This window comes from Python bivittatus, unplaced genomic scaffold, assembly GCF_059951505.1.
Source record: "Python bivittatus isolate LINGU-HERP-01145 unplaced genomic scaffold, Pbiv_v1 ctg000180_np1212, whole genome shotgun sequence".
In the NCBI taxonomy this organism is placed as follows: domain Eukaryota; kingdom Metazoa; phylum Chordata; class Lepidosauria; order Squamata; family Pythonidae; genus Python; species Python bivittatus.
In genome coordinates this window covers 4071498-4091497 of record NW_028277047.1, presented here as the reverse complement: position 1 = coordinate 4091497, position 20000 = coordinate 4071498, and the positions used below count along the sequence as shown (strand labels likewise).

The window sequence follows — 20000 nt, the reverse complement described above, 5'->3', positions numbered from 1 at the left end:
GAAACCCCATTTCCCAGGGGACGAGGGGCAGGAGATCGTTGGAACCAGGAGACATGGGTTGCAGGCGAGTTTGGACGGCTGAGTGCAGACACGAATGATAATCTGAGGGTTTGCAGGGGTGATTCTCTGTCCTGGTGCCCCCGGGCTGCAGTGGGGCTAAAGCTCCCAGCATGGAGACTTCCTGAACGCTCTCCATCAAAGCAGCCCCACCTTTGGCCCCCTAAGCATTCAGATACATTACTCCTAAACCTGGAGGCTTCCCTTCACCCCTGGAGCTAACAGCCAGAGATCCAACGTCACGCAACTCCTTTTTTAAAGCCATTTAAAACTGTAATCCTAACCTAGGGCGAGAATAACTGCTGGGAGTCAGGCAGGCGGCATATACATTTAATAAATGAATAAAGCAGCTTCAGGGGGCAAATACCTTCCTCCAGTGGCATCTATCTGTCTCAGTTAAAGACAGATCTTCTGTTTGCTGCTCTGAATGTGATTACTGTCCATCCTATATAATTTATAGTTGACATGGAGCCCTAGTTTGTTTTTTGTTTTTACCTTAAGGAACTGAACATTTGGCATCCAGGTCCCTTAAACTTGGCTAAGAACCCATTTCCTTGCAGGACACCACTTACTGGAAGCCTTGGTTCTTATGTAGTACACATTTAAAACAAACAGGGCTTCCAATCTCTCTTCTTTAAGTAATCCTTCGGGTCTGCTCGGGTCCAAGACCCACCCGCAACCACCCTTACACGGATCTGGATTCTATTGTAAAACCAGTTTGAGAGTTTTAAAATAAGCTGTATCTAAATATTTTAAAATAATGTTAACTGCAGGAAAACTCCATCACAGCACAAGCTTGTCAGGGTATTAAGGGGGAGAGTTTTATTGGGATTTGATTATGGGGGCGGAGAGCTATTTATGGGTTATGGAGTTAAAGGGAATTTCTCATAAAAGTGGTAGGAAGATAGAGGGAGGTTCTACACAGCTCAGGAACGACAGGTGAGATTTAAGAAATGCATTTATTTTTCTCTCTTTGGCTGTGCATTTCCAATCCTTGTTGAGAAGGTTATACAAAATGCTCTCAATTTAAAACATTTGGCACATCCAAACTTGCTAATAGGACCATCCTGTCTTGGTGCTTTCTCTTAAATTTTGAAAAATGTTTTGGGAGACTGTAGCCCTGAAACACCCCACTGTAAAATAATACTTCATAAACACAACCCAAATGGGGACAAATTTCTCTCTCGTTGCTTTTCTCTGATAGTTCGTAGTTAGTCTATGCCTTCCAAGTGATTCAGTATTGCCTCTTTACCTCAGGCCTTTAAGAAATAAAAAAAAATCTTTCCCGCTTTAAATAAAGTTTCTTTACTGCTGCCTTTCCTTAAGAGCAGAAATAATGTACAATTCACAAAGTTGTCCCATAGCAGCTTTACATTTATCTAGCATCACACAAACCTGTTCCTTAGAAAAGCCTCCTTATTTTCTGAATCGATCAATACTTCCAAGAGACAAGCCTTTCTCCTTTTTATGATTTGGAAACCCCAACCTCAGCAAACAAGGAAGGAATCACAGCTTCCCAATTTGTCATCCAACCCTGTACAAGTCAAGAGGGACTGGCGGGGGGGGGGATCAAGGAGGGCTGTGGGGAGCAATGATGAAATCAGCTTGGACATAAAGCAATGCTCATTCATTTTCACAAAAACTTCAGATCTGGTGGATGCTACTGAAACAGCCAAAATCATTAAAAGTGGGGAATGTGCTACCTAAGATGGTGAGGACAGATCTTTGGACAGAACTAAGCAGCTAAAATAGAAGACAGAGGGGGAAGGAGAATTTCAACAACTTTTCCGCCTCCTTTTCATAAGCTCTTGTTCCTGTAAGATCCTGGAGATGAAGCGTGTGCTAATTCCTGCTCGTCCAGCGTCAGAACTCAAAGCGAGCATGGGAATGATCAAAGAGGATAAAGAACCTTTCCCACTGGGAATGGGACAGTGTGTCTTCGTCTTTCCTCCCTTGATCAGTGCACCAAAGATGTTTCCCATGTAGCAAACCCACGTCCGTTAAGAAACCCATGAGGTGAGAGTTTGCCAGCTCTGGGTTAAAAAAGGTAGAGGTGGTACCTCTCGCCATGATCAAGATTTAGCCTTTCTCATCTTCTGCTTTTTGAAGGTCCGGTCCTTGGGGGGTTTCTCACTCCCGGCCCTGGAGCCAAGATCTGGATCTACTTTCCGCTTAGGGGTGACGACTTCCATGGAGTTCCAAATCTCGTCGTCTTCCTCTTCCTCTTCCTCTTTCACCTCATCCTGGAGGTCAGTTGATGGCTCGAGGCCCTTGCTCTGCAAAAAAGGAGAGAAACACATCAGGGGGGAATTGGGTTGTAGCGTTCAAATCCCTGTAAGCCTCACTGGTTGGTTGGAAGCAATAATGGAGCTGAGGACTACAAAAAATTGCTCTGCTTGAAAGCACCCAACATCTCACTCCGAAACAGAAACAGACTTTGTAGAGCTATTCTTCAGCTTCAAATGTCATGGAAAGCCACAGATTATTCAACAAACCATAATTAATGCAACCTGCACAGTATGGTATATTATAAACCATGGTTTATAAACCACTACAGTGTTGCTTGAACCAATCCCCTTCCCACATTCCTGAAAACTCACCTCCCATTTCTCCCGGCTGGTCAGCAAAAGGCAGTTCAATCGGGATTTTAGATAAACCTGGAATCAATACAGACTTAGTAAGAAATAAAAAGAAAGGGAATAAATCACGGAAGTCACTGATTTATCTATTTTTTTATCCTTTGTGAAGACTGCCCATTTGTTGTTCAAAGAAAACACAGCAGAGTTGGTCCAAATGCGGGAAAAGTGATTGACACCCGGGGCAGAAACAGTCAGAAGAATTTGTAGCTGCTGCTGGGGACCTTTACACTGCAATTCTCCCACGTGGAAAAGTTTGCCGAGCTGAGACTTGCTTTCTGCCAGACGAGGTCACCATGGCTGGCTGACTAGCAAAGAGCAGGGATTCCCCAGAGTTTAAAGATTTCCAAGAGGCATCCTTATTTGCCCACAGTGGTACTTAAAATAAAGGTTGGCATTCCACATTAAATATTACTACGCAGGGCATTTCGGAGAACCTGCGTCCAGTTTTCCTGGAGATCTGGAAGTCCTTTGACCACTTTGAGATGCGTACAATGCTTCTCAGCACAGAGGTATCTCTGATCAGGTTAGGCTGGCTGGGGAATTCTGGGAGTTGAAGTCTGCACATCTTAAAGTTGCCAAGGTTGAGATATACTGGGTTAGACAACCTGTGGCTCACACAGCCCCCACCTCCTATCCCTTTGGGGTGGTCCCCAAAGCTCCAGATTGCGCTCCCAAATCCCCAGTTCTCAGGACTGCCCTCACCTTATGCTCTAAACACTTGCTGTGGAGGTTGTGCAGCCGAAGGAAACGGTCCAACCCGCACGAGGCGACCACTGGAAGCGTCGGGTGACACTGGATGGCACGGACACTCCCAGCAAAGCCCTTCAGGCACTTCACCAAACGCCCTGTTGCAGAGAGAGAGGTCGCAACATTGAGTCACCAGGGTTACATCTTCTCCGAGGAGTACATATGACTAGCCATTGCCCAGGAGTACAATTGGACAGACTCAACCATAGTTTCAACTGGGAAACTGTCAGCATCTTAGACCAAGCTAAATACAAAAATGCGAGGGAATTCCTGGCATTCAGACAAGTCAGTCATCGATAGACGCAGAGATACATCACATTTACACACCATTCAAAACCCTGGCAGGGCAAGCTACTGTATATAAACAGGGATCAAACCCCACACTCACTAGCACTGATAATGTTACCTAGTTGGGTAATGAAACGTCTGCAAGCAAACAACCAAGCTCAGAGAGCACCAAGGACTCTACAGTTTGCCACTGCATTGCTCAGTTGAATTTGTGGTCGTGTTTTTAGCCCCCGGGCTGGCAAGGTAGAAATCGAGATGTGCCAAGATTTGACCTGATCTGGTTTGGTTTTAGTGTGCCGCCCACCTCACAGCAGGGATTCTGAGCCGCATGCAAAGGATCAAAACCGAAAATACAATATACAAAATAAACAATCCAATTACTAAGCCAAAATAAGGAGAACAGCATAACCCACATCTGGGTCTAAAACCATTCCGTTTTCAATCCAAAACAGAACTGCTGTCACCTCATCCCTTTCTTCTTAATAAATCTTGTTAAAGAAAACTCCGTGGGAATCATGCTCAGAACAGGCATTGCTAAGACTAAGAGTGAGACTCAGTACGCATTTCAAATTCTCTTTTGAACTAAATCCTTTTCCTTCTTCTCCAGTCTTACCTTGCCGCAGATCTATAACCGCAACGTCCCCACGGGAACTACCAACAACAGCAGCGCTGTAAGGAAAAATAAGTAAGAATTAGTCTGTGTGTTTTGTCTTTTTAAAATCTTGCTTTGCAATCGAAAATCACCAAGGAAGCATGCAAGAACCAGAGCTGTTAGACCTTGTATACAGTATGGTTTTTATTCAAAAAGATCTTTGATTCCTTCTTTGGAAGAAAATCTTAATTAAATTAACATCCTTCAATATCAAGAATAACTTCCTACATCTGATACAGAGTTTAATTCTAGTTGGAAACCATGCTTGGATTGTAATGATATACGCTTTTGCACCACATCAGAGACTTGGGTTTTCTTTTCCATAGAATCCTATTTCTACTTGAACTATAATTTCCAGTATTGATTTAATTCATTAATTATTTCAACTATTTGCTGTTTATAGTTTTGTTAATGATTTGTACTGCGTTAACTAAATATATGCAATTTGAAGTTCAGCGCTAACTATCTGCATCTTATCTTTTGTGTTCTGATTTTTTTTTTAATCTTTCTCTTTTACTAGCACATTTTTCATTTATATTTTCTTATTTTTTAAAAAAAGAACTTCTACTCCGTAAGAAAAACGTGCCCCTGCTTGTATAACCGCCTTCTCCAAAAGTCCTATTTCAAGGAGAGAAAAGAGACTCACTTTGCATCGGAGGTGAGTGAGAGAGCTGTAAGCGGGTACTCGCCAAAGGTAACCTCCAAGACGGGACGGCGTTGGGGACAGCTGGGATCGTAGAGCCGGACCTGGATGCAGAAGACCAAGAGTTGTAAGTAGGTTGAACTCTTGCACAAACACCATGACAGGATGCAATAATTAAAATAAATGAAATGCCATCATGGCACAATAGCTAGAGGGCGGTTGCCCTGCCTCACAAGGGGGTGCCTTCTCCCCATTTTCCCAACTCCTTCTTCCCTCTCCCCTTCCCCTCCAATTCCCCTTCCTTCCTTCCCCCCTCCCTCCCTCCCTTTCTAATTCTCCTTCCTTCCTCCCTCCCCTTCCCCTCTAATTCTCCTTCCTTCCTTCCTTCCTTCCTTCCTTCCTTCCTTCCTTCCTTCCTTCCTTCCTTCCTTCCTTCCTTCCTTCCTTCCTTCCTCCCTCCCTCCCTCCCTCCCTCCCTCCCTCCCTCTTTGCACTACTAGCCTCTCACTGCCATGATCTGGATGAGACATAGTTTCTGAACCTACTTCAAGGGCAATGCTAGTTAGAGTAACCTGGTATGGTTATTACTAGGGCAAAGTCCAACTAACCAGCTATAAACTGCTTTGAGTTGCTTATGAGCTAACATATCTTTACCAGCTTCTACCTGATGGTGTCCAGTACAAGTAACAATCTTCTCTGATCCAGGCAGGAATTCCAAGTCCCGGTCCCAAATACGTACCCTCAGGTCAAGCCAATCATGGCGCACCTGTGACAGGAACAAAGAAGTCATGTGAATGCAGGGAGGAGCTCCTCTGGTCAGAAATTGCAAATCACAGTGCAACGATCCTGGGCTCAAACACAAATCTAGGCAAAGCAACAGGCTACTCACATTTTTGGCTCGAAAAATCGGTGCCTGAGGCTGGTGCAAGTCCCATATTTTAAGACAGTTCTCTTTCCCCCCTGTGGCCACATGATGGGGCTGTTTGGAGTTCTGTCGCATGCGGCACACGCCGGGCCCCACCTGTGTCTCCACCTGCCAGAGAGAAGAATTTTGTGAGCGATGAGCGAAGATGAGCCTTGCAATTTTCTTTCTTCTTTAAAAAATAATTGTATTAAATATTGTAATTGCAAGAGTAAGAACTAATACAAAAAGAGAAAAAACTAATAATAAAAGAAAGAAAAAAGAGTAGAAGGAAAGAGGAAAAAGTGCAAAGGAAAAGAAAAAGAAAAAACATAGAGAAAGGTGAGAATATAGTAAAAAAAAAAAAAAGAAATATATAAAGAAGTGACTTCCAACCTTCATCACAAGTATAAACAATTTTATTAACTTTTCACCTCCTCTTAATTTACAACCAATCATCTCTTCATCCCATGTCCCATCTCTTTTCTATAAACAAATCTATAAAGCCTTGTCATTTCAGTCCTGGTGTCAGCAAAAGTCCATTAAGGGTTACCAGAAATAACACATCTATTTTAACCTTGATCAAATAAACCAAGTTTATAATCCTTCCTTTTACTTCTAACCATCTTAATCTTTTGTCCATGCAAGGAATGTCATAGAACTTGATTTCTTCTCATTTCTTCTTTACCCCTTCTCACAAGATTCATCCAAGCTTTAACAAACCTCTTTTGTAATTCCAATATAAAAGAATTATCCAGGTCACTTTCTTGGTTTACTATTTGTAATTCTCTTTTGATTTTTAAAGCATCAACTGATTTATTTTGTATGTCCAATGAAACATCCATGTCATTCTTGTAGCCTGTCATTTGGCGATCCACTTTTAGTGTAAACTCTGTCTCTCTTGTCAGATAAAACTTGTTCCTCTTCTGCCATTTCTTCCAAAACATCTTTTGGACACAGTCTATCCATAGAAGCAAAAATTGCTATTGATATTATTGATATTAACTTCTGATTTCGTTTTTCAAAAGTATCCTTCAGTATTTCCAATGCTATATTTTGCATCATTCTGTAGCCGTTAATCAGGTTTATGCATTCTTCTCCTTTAATGAAAATCTTTAGTTCCCTCTAGTGTCCAATTTTTGAAATTATTTATCTCTATTATGTTCAAAACAAGTCCGTTATGACAGTCCATTTGTAAGTATGAGTTCTCTGTAAGTCGAAAGTTCTTAACCCAGGGACTGCCTGTAGTTCTTTTTCCAACTAACAAATTTTATTCAAAGGTAGAAGCTTATGCCTTTTAATAAAATCTGTTAATCAGAAAAGGTGCTAGCAGACACTTTTTTACTTTTTATGACTGGAAAAGACTGAGCTAAACAGTTATGTTTATGCAATCACCTGACCAACATAAAACTAGACATGTACCTACTCTGCTTTCATCCCCATACAAATGTCATCCATGGAGGAATAACCACAGAGCTATTCAATGGTACTAACAAGGAGGAAAAAAAAACCTTAAATGTCCATCTCTAATGGCCCTGGCCTCACAATGAACACAAGGCAGAACTTACATTCTCTGAGGAGGAATCCCGCCAGACTTTCAGCAACCCAGACTCCACACAGGTGATAAGGGAACTACAAGGAGAGGGGGGAAAGGCAGAGAAAATGTCTTTCAATGCAAAGATACGGAAACACAGAAGGGCCCAACCTGGTTTGGCCTTCAAGAAAGCAATGATCTGGCTTTCCCCCTAGGCCCTGGGGCTAGGATGTTGATGGAGCTAACATGGTGTGTTTTATTTTTGCTTTAAGTATGATTTTTTTCCTAATTATATTGTGTTTTTATTCTTGTTTGTCACCCAGATTACCTTCTGATAGACAGGTGACGATATAGGTTGGTTTGTTAGTTAGTTAAATAAATAAACAGAGAGGGCATTCATTCAGTAGCCAATCAAATGGAAGGTTACTTCCATTTGAGACAATCTATGTTTTGCAGAAAGTTACATTATTTTATAACTCTTGAATCAGAGTTGGGCAACCTCTGGGGGTCCCAGGGCTCTATTTGACATTGGGGAGAGGGATTACAAAAAGGCAGATGTGAGCAGGGCTGGATTACAAAAAGGCAGATGTGAGCAGGGCTGGGTTTGGGGGATGTTGGCAGGAATTTTTAATCTGTAATCGTGAGATGCCTATTTTTTGAGGGCAGAGAAAAAATCAAAGGGGTTCACTCTTACCCATCAAGGACAGCCAAGCCACAAAAGGGTCCTTCACCTCCCAGACAGTCTCGGGATTCAATAAACTTGCCCTTCTCGGTGCTGAATAATCTAACTGATCCATCAAGGCATCCTACAAAGATCTGTGTGAAAAAGAAAGACAAGAGGAATCATTTAGTGAGCTAGGGACCTGCAGAGTTAACACCTCTTAGAAAAAGATTATAGTTCAGTGGTGAAGAACATCCTGACCAGGTAAGGTGACAAGTTCAACCTCTGACATTTTGAATTAAAATGATCTTAATAAGATAGAAGAAGGAGAGGAAATAACAACAACAACTTGGGAAGGACTGATCAGTGGATAAAAATGCCAAATCCAGTTTAAACATTTCGCTGACTGTGGAAGGAGAAGGAGAAGGAGAAGGAGAAGGAGAAGGAGAAGGAGAAGGAGAAAGAGAGGAGGAGGAAGAAGAGAAAGAGGTGGTAGTAGTAGTAGTAATTTCTACGGATGTCATGACTTTCCCACCATAACCAGCCGTCTCCCCAAACCACGCCATCTCCCTTTGGGCGGCTGACCACATCACCTCCGATTCATAGGAATCCCCCCAACACATGGCAGTGACAGCTTCTTGTCGATTGAGGGACATTTCCCCCATCTTATAGTTCGTGGCCTGTTTCTTCTGCAGGTTGACCCCTAAAAGTAAAAGAGAGTATATTGCTTGGCAGGCAGGAGCAAGAAAGAGAAGCAGGGTAACAGCCAGCTCCCCCACAGGACCGCCACCAAGAGAAGGTGTTGCAGGCTGATGGAGCAACTGGCCCCTTTAGTTCTCTCGGCTCCAGGTTGGAAGGCCCTTTTGAGCTCCCTAGCCAGTCAATACGGACGGAGCCAGAAGCATCAGCAAATGAAGCGGAGAGGCTGCTGTGATTTCCTTCCCTCCACGCTCCTCCAATCTCCCCTCCCCAATCTCTGCTCAACTATTCCCCCTCGCACTCTACACATGCCCAGAGGCCCCGTGCCCAAGGCGCCCGAGCACGTTTAGGAGGGGCGAGAACAGAAACCCCCTCCCCCGGCCTCCCCTGCCCATTCACTGCTCCCTCTATCCGCAAACCCTCCATTCCAGACCCACCACAACACGCGGCTAGTCCTCATTACCTTTCAATATGCCCGTCTCGGATCCCACCCACACGTGGTTGCCCCGCGCGGGAGACGCCATGTCTGCTGCCGCGCCGCCTCGCAGCCGTCTGAGCTGTTTTCGAGCCGGACCGATTAGAGTCACGGACCAGAGCGTGCCGACGCGGCATTCGATTGGCTGACGCGCTTCCTCGGTGCGCCGCTCATATTCTTCCCCCTCGCATTCCTTTCCCGTCTCCAGACGGTCCTGCTGCTTTTAGTAGAGGGAGAAATGCCAGCGTGGTTGAGAAGCGGGGCTGTTGAATCCGTGGCAGGTTTTCGAGGCCGTCGCTTAGAAGCCACGCTGGCAAAGCCCGTTCTGTAGGCGGGGAAGATGGGAGGTGTAGTCCGGCATATGTGAAAGACACCGGTTTGTGGAGTGCCTCTGTAAGGATTGACCACACTAAGCAATGGTTTATCTAGGCATAATTTCCTGATAAACCACAATTAACTCATTTAGCACAACACAACAAGCCAACAAGGAGTGTTGGGGAAACTTTATGGTTTAGCTGCATGATTGAACTTCACACTTCAAAATGTCCATCAACAGTGCTTTATTTTCCTACTTCATTAGTACGGGAACAATATTAAGTTTCCCTTTCTTGCTTTTCATCCAGTGTCTTCTGCTTTTTCCTCCCTCTTTGCCTCTCCATTGCCAAACAAGAATTAAAACTAAATTAAGCAGTGAAGATAAACTTAACACGTTTATATCCCACTGGTGGTTCAGAAAGAAACATAGCAGAGAACACTTCAGCAGAGGCTTGTTTTATTTCAAAGGCCTCCAACAACAGGGCAATATCACGGATTTCTCTTACCCCCCTTAATATTTTAGATAGCTTGGGTGAAAGTACAATTTACATCTTAGCCAAAAACTGTCGATGTCCAGAACAATACCAGGAAAACTCTATAGATAAATGAAGGAATGGATAGAGACAAGGAGTAACGATGAGTAGGAGATAACACAACCCAGATAGATATTGTATGTCATAATCACCCAACCTTGAAGATTACATCTGATGAGGGAACACAGGAATCTGATTTCAGGGTTTTTCCACATCTTTTCCAAGGATTACAATTCCTTTCAAGAATTCAGTCTGTCCTGCTCAGTACATTTTTCTTATGTCCCCTCGCACACAGCCAAGATAAAAAAAACACCGCAGTGGAGAAGAGAACCCCCTCAACCTGTAAAAAGAGTGTGGCTGAACCAGTCTGCAGAAGATTAGGAATATCTTGTCATGGAGGAGCAGGAAAAAAAATCTCAGGTAGGGGTGAGAAAGAGAACAGGTGTTCAAAGTCAGCGGTCTGTGGTTTTTGCTGTTTGAAATCCTTTCAAGGCAATGTCACTGCTTGATGTTGGTGGAAAGTGGTGCAAAACCTGGAGTCTTTGGGGTAAGGGGAACCCCATTTCTGTATTTGCAGGAAAGATCTGATTAGAGACCCAACGTAGAAAGGGAAAGAGGCATGTTGAGCACTGAGCTTTGCCATGCTTCATTCTCAGAGGGAAAACTAGCTTCCTGTCATTACTGTATGCTATTGCATTATGTATGAACAAATGTGTACAGCTGTGGCCTGCGTGCGCAAGCACGTATCCCGCATACTGCTTGAGGCAATGTAAACATTGCCAAGTAAAAATGAACCCTGCAGTGAAACTGGTCCTAAGATTGCCTCAGCAGCTGAACTGGAGTGTATGTGGACAAGGGGATCTGTAGACCCCTTCTCTTCCCCCATGTTACATTGCAGAAGAAGCCCTCCAGCTGCTTAGCGATCAGGGCGAGGCAGACTCCGCCACAGCGTGGCCAGGAAGGGGGGGCAGCGCAGGCTGAACTGCAGGGCCTCACAGACGTCTTTCTCCAGAGGACACACGACTTTGACGCACAGTTCCGCATCCCGGCCTCCTTCGGCACTGCGGAAAGGCTCTGTCACATCGAAGCGGATGCCGCAGGCTTCCCCGTTCAAAAGCCTTGTGTCCCGTCTCCTGGAACAAGGTTGCAAGAGGTGATGGGGCAAAGAAGGAGCAGTGAGGAGGAGCCGGAAAGGGAACGGCCTGCTCCGATCCAGAGGCTGCTCCAAGTTCAGCAGGACGAAAGCTTTGGTGAGACGGACCCCCCTCTGGCAACGGAGGTGAAGCATCCAGCAGAATTCATCCTGTGCCCCTGTGGGGAAAAGAGATCTGGTCACAGCCAGCCTTCGTTTCTCAGCTGATTTAACCCACGAGGCCAAGATTTGGCTGGACTTCCAGAAGCTCATCTGGAGAATTCTGGGTGACAGAAACCGGATTTACTGGATGATGTCGGTTTTAAAAATGGCAGATCCACCTACAACGCTGGGCTTTAAATCAAGTGGTTGAAAGAATCCACATTTTTATGTATTGATTTCACAACATTTACAGCCTGTTCCTAGCCGACTTTAATATATTGGTGGGGAAGCTGTAACTTCAGACCCTTTTGGACTACAACTTCTGTCAGTTTGAAGCAGAAGGGACAAATGTTTCAACAGAAAAGAAATGCAAGCCGAGTTGGGCCCCCCTGCTTTTGGAGCCCCAGGAATGAAAGGCCTTGGAAATGGCCTGACAGCTGCCGCACAGCTGCCAGGGCGGAGTCTCCAAGCCCATCCCCTGCTTCGGTCTGATTGGCTGCCCAGCTGGCATCCTGTCGGAGCTGTGCCAGGCTCTCTTCCTGCGGCCCTCCCGCTTACCTTGCCTGCCTTCGTTGAGCTTCAGCGACACCGTGCTCTTGACGCTGCCTGTTGCCAGTACCGCTCTGTAGGCTTGGTAAGCGTGGGAGGCGCATCGCAGCATGCAGTTGCTAAATCTGGGCACCAGCAGCTCTCCCTCCTGCGATGCCGCCAAGTCGTCATCTAGAGGGCAAAGTGCCCTCGGAGCCTCCGTCGCCAGCTCCTCGCCTCCGTCGGAGCCGAGAAGAGCAGTGCCCAGGGCCAAGAAGAGAATCAGCCAAGTGTGACCCATTGCAAGCTTCGGGGACAGACGCTAGCATGTCGAGGAAGAGAACAACGGGCAGGCCGAGGGGCTGGATCTCACAGCCACAACAGGCCTGGACTTGCTGCTGCAGCCTGCGCAGATTCCTTTGCCCCCGCCAGCTCCTGGGTGGGTGCCCAGAGGAACAGCCGCCAAGAACCTTTGGAATGCCAGGAGCCAGAGAGGGAACCGGAGACGGGGAGGGAGTTCAGGCTGCCGTGGGAACGTCCACGTTATACAAGATAGCTTGCAGTGGACATTTCCAAGTCCAGCAGAAGAAAACCCAGCTTGTTCCTCCATCCCACCGTTTTGTGCGAGTCGGGACACTGCGTGGCTGCAGCCTTAAGTTGCTGAAACAGAGATGGGAACCGTTGTTTTCCTCCACCTGCCTTCTTGGGCCTGTTTTCATCAATCCGCTGTGGAGGGAGTGAATTAGGAATCTGCTCCTGCTTCTAGGGGTTACAGAAGATGCCGCTAGGCTAGAATCTAGGGCTTGGTGCCAGGCCATTCGGCGACCTCTGGATTGTGAAAAAACAGCCAAGGAGCAGAGCGGTAACCACCCTGTGGGTGATGGCCTTAAGAATGCCTGCTGGAGCATTCCCACTCTCTTGGTTGATTCACCAGGCCCTCATCTTCCCTTTCTTAAAACAAACCTTTAATCCTTCTCATTGAGACAGGATTGTAGGTCCCATCATCCCAAGTGCTGAAGCGGTTTGGAGAGTCTGCTTCGTATCTCAAATGTTTTGGAGAGGTATGAACAGCAAAATGTACTTTGGTACAAATGAAATAACTTGGCACTTTTCATCTTCCTGGTTTATCCCGAGCCGACAAGTCCTGAACATTAGGTTAGCAACTAGAAAAGAGTCAAGCTGCAGACTGTATGTTTGAAAGACGTGGGAATGAATTAAAACCAAGGGATGCACCACTGTTCATTACAGTGTGCTTCCTTTGTCAATCCCTGATCATCCATCAAGAAAAATTTTGCAACAATCCACTTATATTTGCTCCCAAATTGGAATGGCAAAACCTAAAGGTTCTTCCCCAACCCCCGGGGATCCTGTAGCCTTTTCCTTGGGAAGAGCAATGTAATTCTGAGCATTTTTTCTGCAGAAAATCCTCGAAGAGCCCTACTGTATTTCAAAGACAAAGATCTGTAGGGACAGGTTGGTGCCTCCCCCAGTGCCTTAATATTAACTGGTAGGACCTGGAGCAGAAACTCCCCCCATCCTCAGCTCATTGTTTCATTTCTATCCATTCAAGGCACCCATAAGAACAAGGTTCTCCAGCCAGTTTTGGCTGGGGAGTTCTGGGAGTTGAAGTCCACGTCTTAAAGTTGCCAGGTTTGAGAACCAGTGGCTGGGGAATTCTGGGAGCTGAAGTCCACATGTCTTAAAGTTGCCAAGTTTCAGAACCAGTGGCTGGGGAATTCTGGGAGCTGAAGTCCACCTGTCTTAAAGTTGCCAAGGTTGAGGAACCCTGCGTAAAAAACCTCCACCTGAACAGGCTTCCACTCCATGTAGCAAGGGAATAACAAACCTACACCATTTTTTTCAAACTGGTATATTTATTAACAGCAATTTTGTAGTTTTTAAAAAGAAATTTACCATACTGATTGCCAATACGTTTTTTCCAACATATTCCAAATCATCACCCTTTCACATCTCTGAGAAATTCTCTCTCAGCTTTTTATTCCTCCGTTAAGCCCAGCAAAACCAAAATCCTTCTTTCCACCTGAGCAGCAGGGCAAGTCGACGGCTTGCGTATTCTTTTCGAAACAGTCTTCAGGGCGACCATTTGAACCTGCATTTAGGGAGATGGAAGAAGATACAGTGATCTAAAATTGAGGAGCTGCTAAGGTAATTTGTAAGTTTCAAAGCATGTTGAGCCTCAAAGATCAGTGTTGTTAATGACAACTTCTTGGAATAGAAAGATTGTGAGATTTGAACTGGGGAGGGGGCACACCAGAACCCAAGAAAAACCCCTGTATTAAATCACATGTCCCTGTCCATCTGAGAAAATGGACTATGAAAATACACATTCAAGGTAACCTGTTTCCCAAAAAGCAATCATATTTATTTATCAGGATGCTTGGTGTAACAAAAGGACTCTCACCTCTTGGATATGGAATTAACAGTAGATTTGAAGCTCTAAAGGTCCAGCAAAACAGCCCAGGAGCCATCTGTGCTAGATCACAGAGAAAGGATACTGGGAATCCCCGTGTGAATTCAATCCAAGCTTAAAAAGAAAAAGTACAAGGTGTAAAGATGGAAGGCAGTCAATAAACTCCTGGACTGACCCAGAGCAGAGCTGGCTTTGGGGTATCAGAGGGACCACTCAGTCACAGGAATCAGACTGGGGCGGTAAGGATTTCATCATTAAGAGCCAGCTGGGCAAACATCAGTGAAATCACAAAAGCCTGGTTCACACGTCCCACTAACCACACAGTGCCAGGCCCAAATGAACCATTCTGTGACTTAGCAAGATGTATGAATCCAGGCAGGATTGTTCTCCCCCAATTACCTTGACTCTAGGCAAGAAAATCATCTCACCAATGCTTTGGGGTGGTCCTTCCAATTTCTCTTCTGCAGGAGGAAAAAGCAACATTTATTTCTATTTCAAATTTAGTCACCGCCCATCTCACTCAGCGAGCAACACGCAAGCCCGACCTCCCCAAGTCCATCACCCCGCAACAGCAACCCATAAGGAATCCAACTTAGAAAACCCGGACCACGTGCAGTTTTTCAGCTGTTCCAAATGTTTTCATTTCATTCAAAGTGAGCTAGTTAAATTCATCATCAAAACTGCAACAGGCAACGAAGATGCCCATTCTACACGGGTCAGTTATGGGAGGAAACAAGGGCTGAACTTGGTCGAGTTCATCCTCCTGGCAGGAAGGATTTTCGTCCCTCTTGATTGGGTTATGGCATGTTCGTTTGAACCGGCTTTGATCCAGTTCATATGTCATTTGTAAGTCATGGCTAAAAGCAGAGGATATTTGGCAAAACCACCAAATAACCAGTTATTTTAGGCTAAACAAAAAGTCCCATCTGCCAAGATGGAGGAAAACCATTCCAGGTCTTCTCTCCAAGGGCCATTTTTTCTCAGCTTGGTTAACTCTGTTCAAGTTCCAGAAAGTCTGCCCGGATCCTCCAAATTATACAACCGGTTTCCTGAATACCCCTATCCTATAGTCTATCTATTCAGCCAAAGCTGCAGGGGTTAATACGTTAGAGTTGCATCTCCCACTTCATGGCCCAGGAATCGCTGGCGGGCATCCAAAAAAAAAAGATTAATTGTAAAAAATGGCAAAAAGCTCACCAATCCCCCCAAATTCTGAGATTTGAGAGCTGATCTTTGTGGGGGAAAAATCAAGTGATTTCACAAGACAACCCAATTTTCCAGTTTCAGAGCAACGTCACACTGTTCAATTCCTAAACAATGAATTAAACCTGTGCTATATGCAGTGAGTGTCTCTGCCCCCCCCCCTTTAGTTGCCTGTGGTTACTTTATCATAAGCTTCTGCTAGTTTTTGAGAGATTAAATAAAATTAGTTCTGGGATCCACAGACCCCCATCTAGAGGTCACGTGTGGCTGCGGGGACTGCTCTCTCATTTAAACATTTTACAGGCCAATATATTGACCCACAAAAAGGGGGTTGGGACATCTGGGCTTAGTGAAACAGAACTCCAATCTGCTAAGCGCTGTGAGCATCCTGGCAGAGATAGTTTGGAAGCTGCATCAGCCAAGCAGACTCCCCCATAGATAAGAGTAGGGGTCAGCATTTTTTCCTGGGAGGGCCAATGCCAACCTGCCTGCAAGGAAGCAATAATAGGCCCCCAACACCCAGGATGCCTTGCTCTGTGCCCCAGGAACCTGACTGAGGCCTGGGAATCCACACCCACCAGCCCACCCATTCTTAGCTCGTGGGCGGTACAAAAAACAGGCACTAAGCCAGATTTGGCCCACGGGCCGTAGTTTGCCGACCCCGGGTAAGACTAGCCTGAGGAGTTTCTTACCTGTTTATTCCCCATCATACAGGAAAGCACCGTAACCAGCTTCTTCATTCTGTAGGAAATAATTTATCATTAACGTATATTGATCTACTCCCAAGGTAAATTTCGGGACGTTAATAACTTAACAACCCTGTTGCTAGCAGAGCCTTCAAATTTAATTCAGAACCAGCTTCAAGGTTTGGAAATTCCCCCAACAAGGAAAACACACGCATGAATTTTCACTCCAAATTTACAGACTCGAAAGCAGTGTTTCTCAACCTTGCCAATTTGAAGATGTGTGGACTTCGACTCCCAGAATTCCCCAGCCAGCAGGAATTCTGGGAGTCGAAGTCCACACATCTTCAAATTGGCAAGGTTGAGAAACACCGCTTAGCAGACTCAAAAAAGCACACCAAAGGCCAGAAGAAGAGAAAGATTTGGGGCACCATTTACTCCCCACCACCTCCAGATTAGCCTTGTTCCCAACTGATGCTCAGATTCCGTTTCTCAACAGCAACATTCAGCCGAACGAGATTCCAAGAGAGATCATCAGGTCAGTGGGAACTGGGCAAATTGGCAGGAATAGATTGGGTTTGCTGGCAAACTTACTTTGGAGACCCAGAATGAGCAATCTTTCATACTTTCAATCTTTCAATACTCCAAAAAGGTGACTTCCAATTTAGAAGCTGCGAAAAGAAATAATCATCGTGTCAAAAGCAGGACACAGAATTAGACTGCAGAAGCATTTCTTGGAGGCGAGAGCAATTAAAATGCCCCCAAGGCAATTAACTACTCTCCAACTATCAGACTGAGGTCCCATCAGACGGCTCCTTCTGTAGCAGATCTTCCTCTTTTCCATCTGCCGGTGCCAGTGGGTTCAACCTTTGCAGGTTCTGGCCCCAAAACAGACAGTAGGACGCAAAGGATTTCATCACTGGGACAATGATCCACCGAGTTTTAAAGACCCCCACCTTTCCTTCCAACTAAAGGCAGTTCACTTGCAGCAAAACCACTCACCATTTGGTGCAAGCTTTTTCAAGGCCACAGCTCCCATTCCAGGCCTGAAATGCAAGTTGAAAAGAAATTAAAGGCAACCAGAAGCTTCCATAATTGCACTGCTTCCTTCCCCCTCCAAGTCTTGCTGAGTTCTCAAACCCAAAGAGACTGCTTCATCTTACGAGTTCAGGCTGGGCCAGTGAGATATTGATCAACAGCAACACAGGAAGGAGCATTAGAGTAGAAAAGCATCGTTCTTTCACCAGAATGGAACATGCAATCATTTCTGGGCCAAAGCTGTCACTTGGATTCAGCTTAAAATCAGGATCATGGGGATGCCTCCCTTCTGAATCACCCATTTTCTTCTATTCCAGTCCAAGTTATAATTTAGTGGCCGCTTTGGGAGGGGGTTCTGGTGCTCCCACCAAAAGCTCTCAAAGAGGATACAGGCTTTGTATTCTTACAGGTGGCTTTGTTACTTAATAATTACCTTGCAGTAAAATAATTGCAGTACAGCATTAATGGCTGGCTCAGCCTTCTCCAAACTGGTGTGGGTTAGATACAGACTGAAAGACCCAGCCAGAATCCACCATTAACTCATTAGAATATCCTTAAGCCAATTTATTTAATTTAAAAAAAAACTGCTCCAGCGTCCCTGCACTCACCTTTCTTTAAAGTGGGTCTTTCTTTCTCTGTGGGATATTAAGAAAAGCCAAATTAGTAACAGAAAAGCAAGCAAAATATTCACGCGATAGAAGCATGGCAGATCAGGGCTTTGGTAACTCAATTGCCATGTGACTGAAGTCGTCCAACAACAGAGGTCATCATTTCTAGCACCGAAGTCAAGATTGTTTCTCCCAACTGACACCCCCCCTCCAAACTTACCTGTAAAAGCTCCGTGGAGCATGCCGATCCTGGTTCGAGACCCTGAGCCCTGAAACAAAGACAATTCTAAGAAATTACACATTTCAGCCCCAAGCTTCTCTCCTCCTGCCTAAAGTCAGGACCCTGCGTGTTCTCAGACAGTTAACTAAACATCACCTGTAATCAGATATATGCTTGTCTTATACACATCACTGAACGCAGGAAGGAGACTACCTATCTTTGATAACTAGCAACCAAGATTCTTCCTGCCTTTTATTATGCCAGTTTTACTCTTGCTATTCGTTTTTCTAGCGGGCCTTTGGCTCTTAAGCCACTAGAAAAATGAATAGCAAGACTAAAACGGCTTTAAAAACATTTGAAATCGACATTCTGCACTTTTAAGTTACTTACATGTAATGCAGGTACCTCAGCGTTGCTCGTGCCTGCAAAACAAGGCGTGGGGAAAATGAATATATTTTCTATGCCATGCAAGCCTCACAAAGCCCCTATATTACACAATAATTTGGGGATTACAGTTGGTCAATTCGCCTTTTTCTATCCCTGGGGCTACTCAGAAGTAAATAAGTTTTCTCCACTGAAATCTCAGAAAGAGAGAGTTCTGGATCTCATCATTGTAGCATTTTTCCCCCACCTTCATACCAACTCCTGCAGATCATCTCTTAAGTAAACAGCTCTTTTTGGACCGTTCAAATTTCAGATCAGCAGAGCTGGCACATATAACATTTAAAACACTTTTATTAAGTTAGTGAGACTTCCTCATCTCATTCATTCCCCTCCAAATTAGCCACTTCTTCCATTTTTTTTTGACAATTCTCCCATCTAATTTCAGATATTAACTGCGACAGACAGTGACTTTTCAATCCGTGATTTGGATTAATCAATTCCCCTTTCTCATACCCTTTTCCTATTGCAGTTGCTAGACAAAATAGCAAAATTCGTGCCGGCCACGGAAGAACTGGGGAAATCCAGTATTTGCTCCATTTTTTAAAAATAATCAAATTCTCAACCCAGCGTGTCCATTAAAAAGCCCACCTCACCTGAAAGCCGAGCTGCAGACTCGGATCCATTCCAGACTCTAGAGAAAAATAAAATAAAAACTAGTTAATAAGCACTATCGAACATTGGTTACGTTTTGCCCAGCCACGGATTCCACGAGGCAGGAGTCTTTTCAGAAGATAAAAACATCCTCACAGAACATTTCGGAACAGGTCTGTGTAATTTCATCAGCAAGAGACTCCGCTTTATAAAACAGCACCATCCATACGAGGCTTGCAAATTGAAAACTGGTTAGCTTTTCCAACGTGCACAACTTTTCTTAGGGATTTATAAACACCTAGCATTTTAAAGGAGTTTGCAAAAATAAAGCAGAAATTAACCCACTGCAAATACTAGCTGGACGCCTCTGTCAGATTGCATTTCCCTCTCCTATCGCCCAAGGAATAATCTTACATATGCTTAATTATTAGCTTGGAGGGTCAGGCCTGCCAGGCGTCACGCGCAGCATTTCAACCTTCCCCAGTGAAGATTCTTTTGCACAGATCTCATTTGCTGCCTGCACTGGCCTCGCCCCTCCCCACTGGATTTTTCAACCCAGTGGATCCTAATTGCGAATATAGGCGAGGAGGGCAGTTTGAAAGAGCTTCCCCTGGTCGGGATGGGCCTAATCTTCCCGCAGGCCGAGGATGGCGTTGGATTCAGAAGACCCACCTAGCAACTCACCGGAGTCTCTTCGAGAAAGAAACAGGGACCGGCTGCAAAGGAGTTAAATAGTCAAGGGCCGCGGGGAACGCCGGGAAACCCCCCGCCCCCTCCAATGGCGTTGAGGAAAGCCTCTAAAGCCTTTAGTGCGCA

The 20000-nt window shown here is 45.0% G+C and overlaps 2 protein-coding genes, 1 long non-coding RNA gene and 5 other non-coding genes across 11 annotated transcripts; all 8 read right to left on the bottom strand.

Annotated features, from left to right (window-relative positions):
* Positions 1–997: 997 nt before the first annotated feature.
* WDR74 (WD repeat domain 74) lies at positions 998–9408 on the bottom strand. The gene is made up of 11 exons (XM_007440894.3): positions 9285–9408; positions 8716–8825; positions 8156–8277; positions 7496–7559; positions 5916–6059; positions 5691–5792; positions 5030–5130; positions 4345–4400; positions 3399–3541; positions 2658–2714; positions 998–2333 (listed from the first exon to the last, which is right to left on the bottom strand). The coding sequence occupies exons 1-11, from the start codon at positions 9343–9345 to the stop codon at positions 2130–2132; spliced, it is 1164 nt and encodes a 387-aa protein (XP_007440956.1). The 5' UTR covers positions 9346–9408; the 3' UTR covers positions 998–2129.
* Positions 9409–9841: 433 nt separating this feature from the next.
* LOC103059131 (uncharacterized) lies at positions 9842–12404 on the bottom strand. The gene is made up of 2 exons (XM_007440895.4): positions 11997–12404; positions 9842–11455 (listed from the first exon to the last, which is right to left on the bottom strand). The coding sequence occupies exons 1-2, from the start codon at positions 12265–12267 to the stop codon at positions 11061–11063; spliced, it is 666 nt and encodes a 221-aa protein (XP_007440957.1). The 5' UTR covers positions 12268–12404; the 3' UTR covers positions 9842–11060.
* A 1407-nt stretch (positions 12405–13811) lies between these two features.
* LOC103059529 (uncharacterized) lies at positions 13812–19901 on the bottom strand. Of its 4 annotated transcripts, none has more exons than XR_456657.4 (11): positions 19857–19901; positions 19187–19224; positions 18540–18571; positions 18150–18198; positions 17930–17956; positions 17286–17329; positions 16878–16954; positions 16293–16341; positions 14797–14858; positions 14389–14511; positions 13812–14076 (listed from the first exon to the last, which is right to left on the bottom strand). It is a non-coding gene; the product is annotated as an uncharacterized LOC103059529 (long non-coding RNA). The 4 variants fall into 4 exon arrangements; XR_003086102.2 differs by having other exon boundaries at positions 14826–14858; positions 19869–19899; XR_003086101.2 differs by having other exon boundaries at positions 14826–14858; positions 19857–19891.
* On the bottom strand, positions 14592–14662 carry LOC112542301 (small nucleolar RNA SNORD31). Its single transcript, XR_003086106.1, has one exon. It is a non-coding gene; the product is annotated as a small nucleolar RNA SNORD31 (small nucleolar RNA).
* Positions 15013–15077, bottom strand: LOC148216363 (small nucleolar RNA SNORD29). The gene has a single exon (XR_015795567.1). It is a non-coding gene; the product is annotated as a small nucleolar RNA SNORD29 (small nucleolar RNA).
* On the bottom strand, positions 16757–16825 carry LOC112542300 (small nucleolar RNA SNORD30). Its single transcript, XR_003086105.1, has one exon. It is a non-coding gene; the product is annotated as a small nucleolar RNA SNORD30 (small nucleolar RNA).
* LOC112542302 (small nucleolar RNA SNORD22) lies at positions 17082–17208 on the bottom strand. The gene has a single exon (XR_003086107.1). It is a non-coding gene; the product is annotated as a small nucleolar RNA SNORD22 (small nucleolar RNA).
* Positions 18695–18766, bottom strand: LOC112542299 (small nucleolar RNA SNORD26). The gene has a single exon (XR_003086104.1). It is a non-coding gene; the product is annotated as a small nucleolar RNA SNORD26 (small nucleolar RNA).
* Positions 19902–20000: the final 99 nt, after the last annotated feature.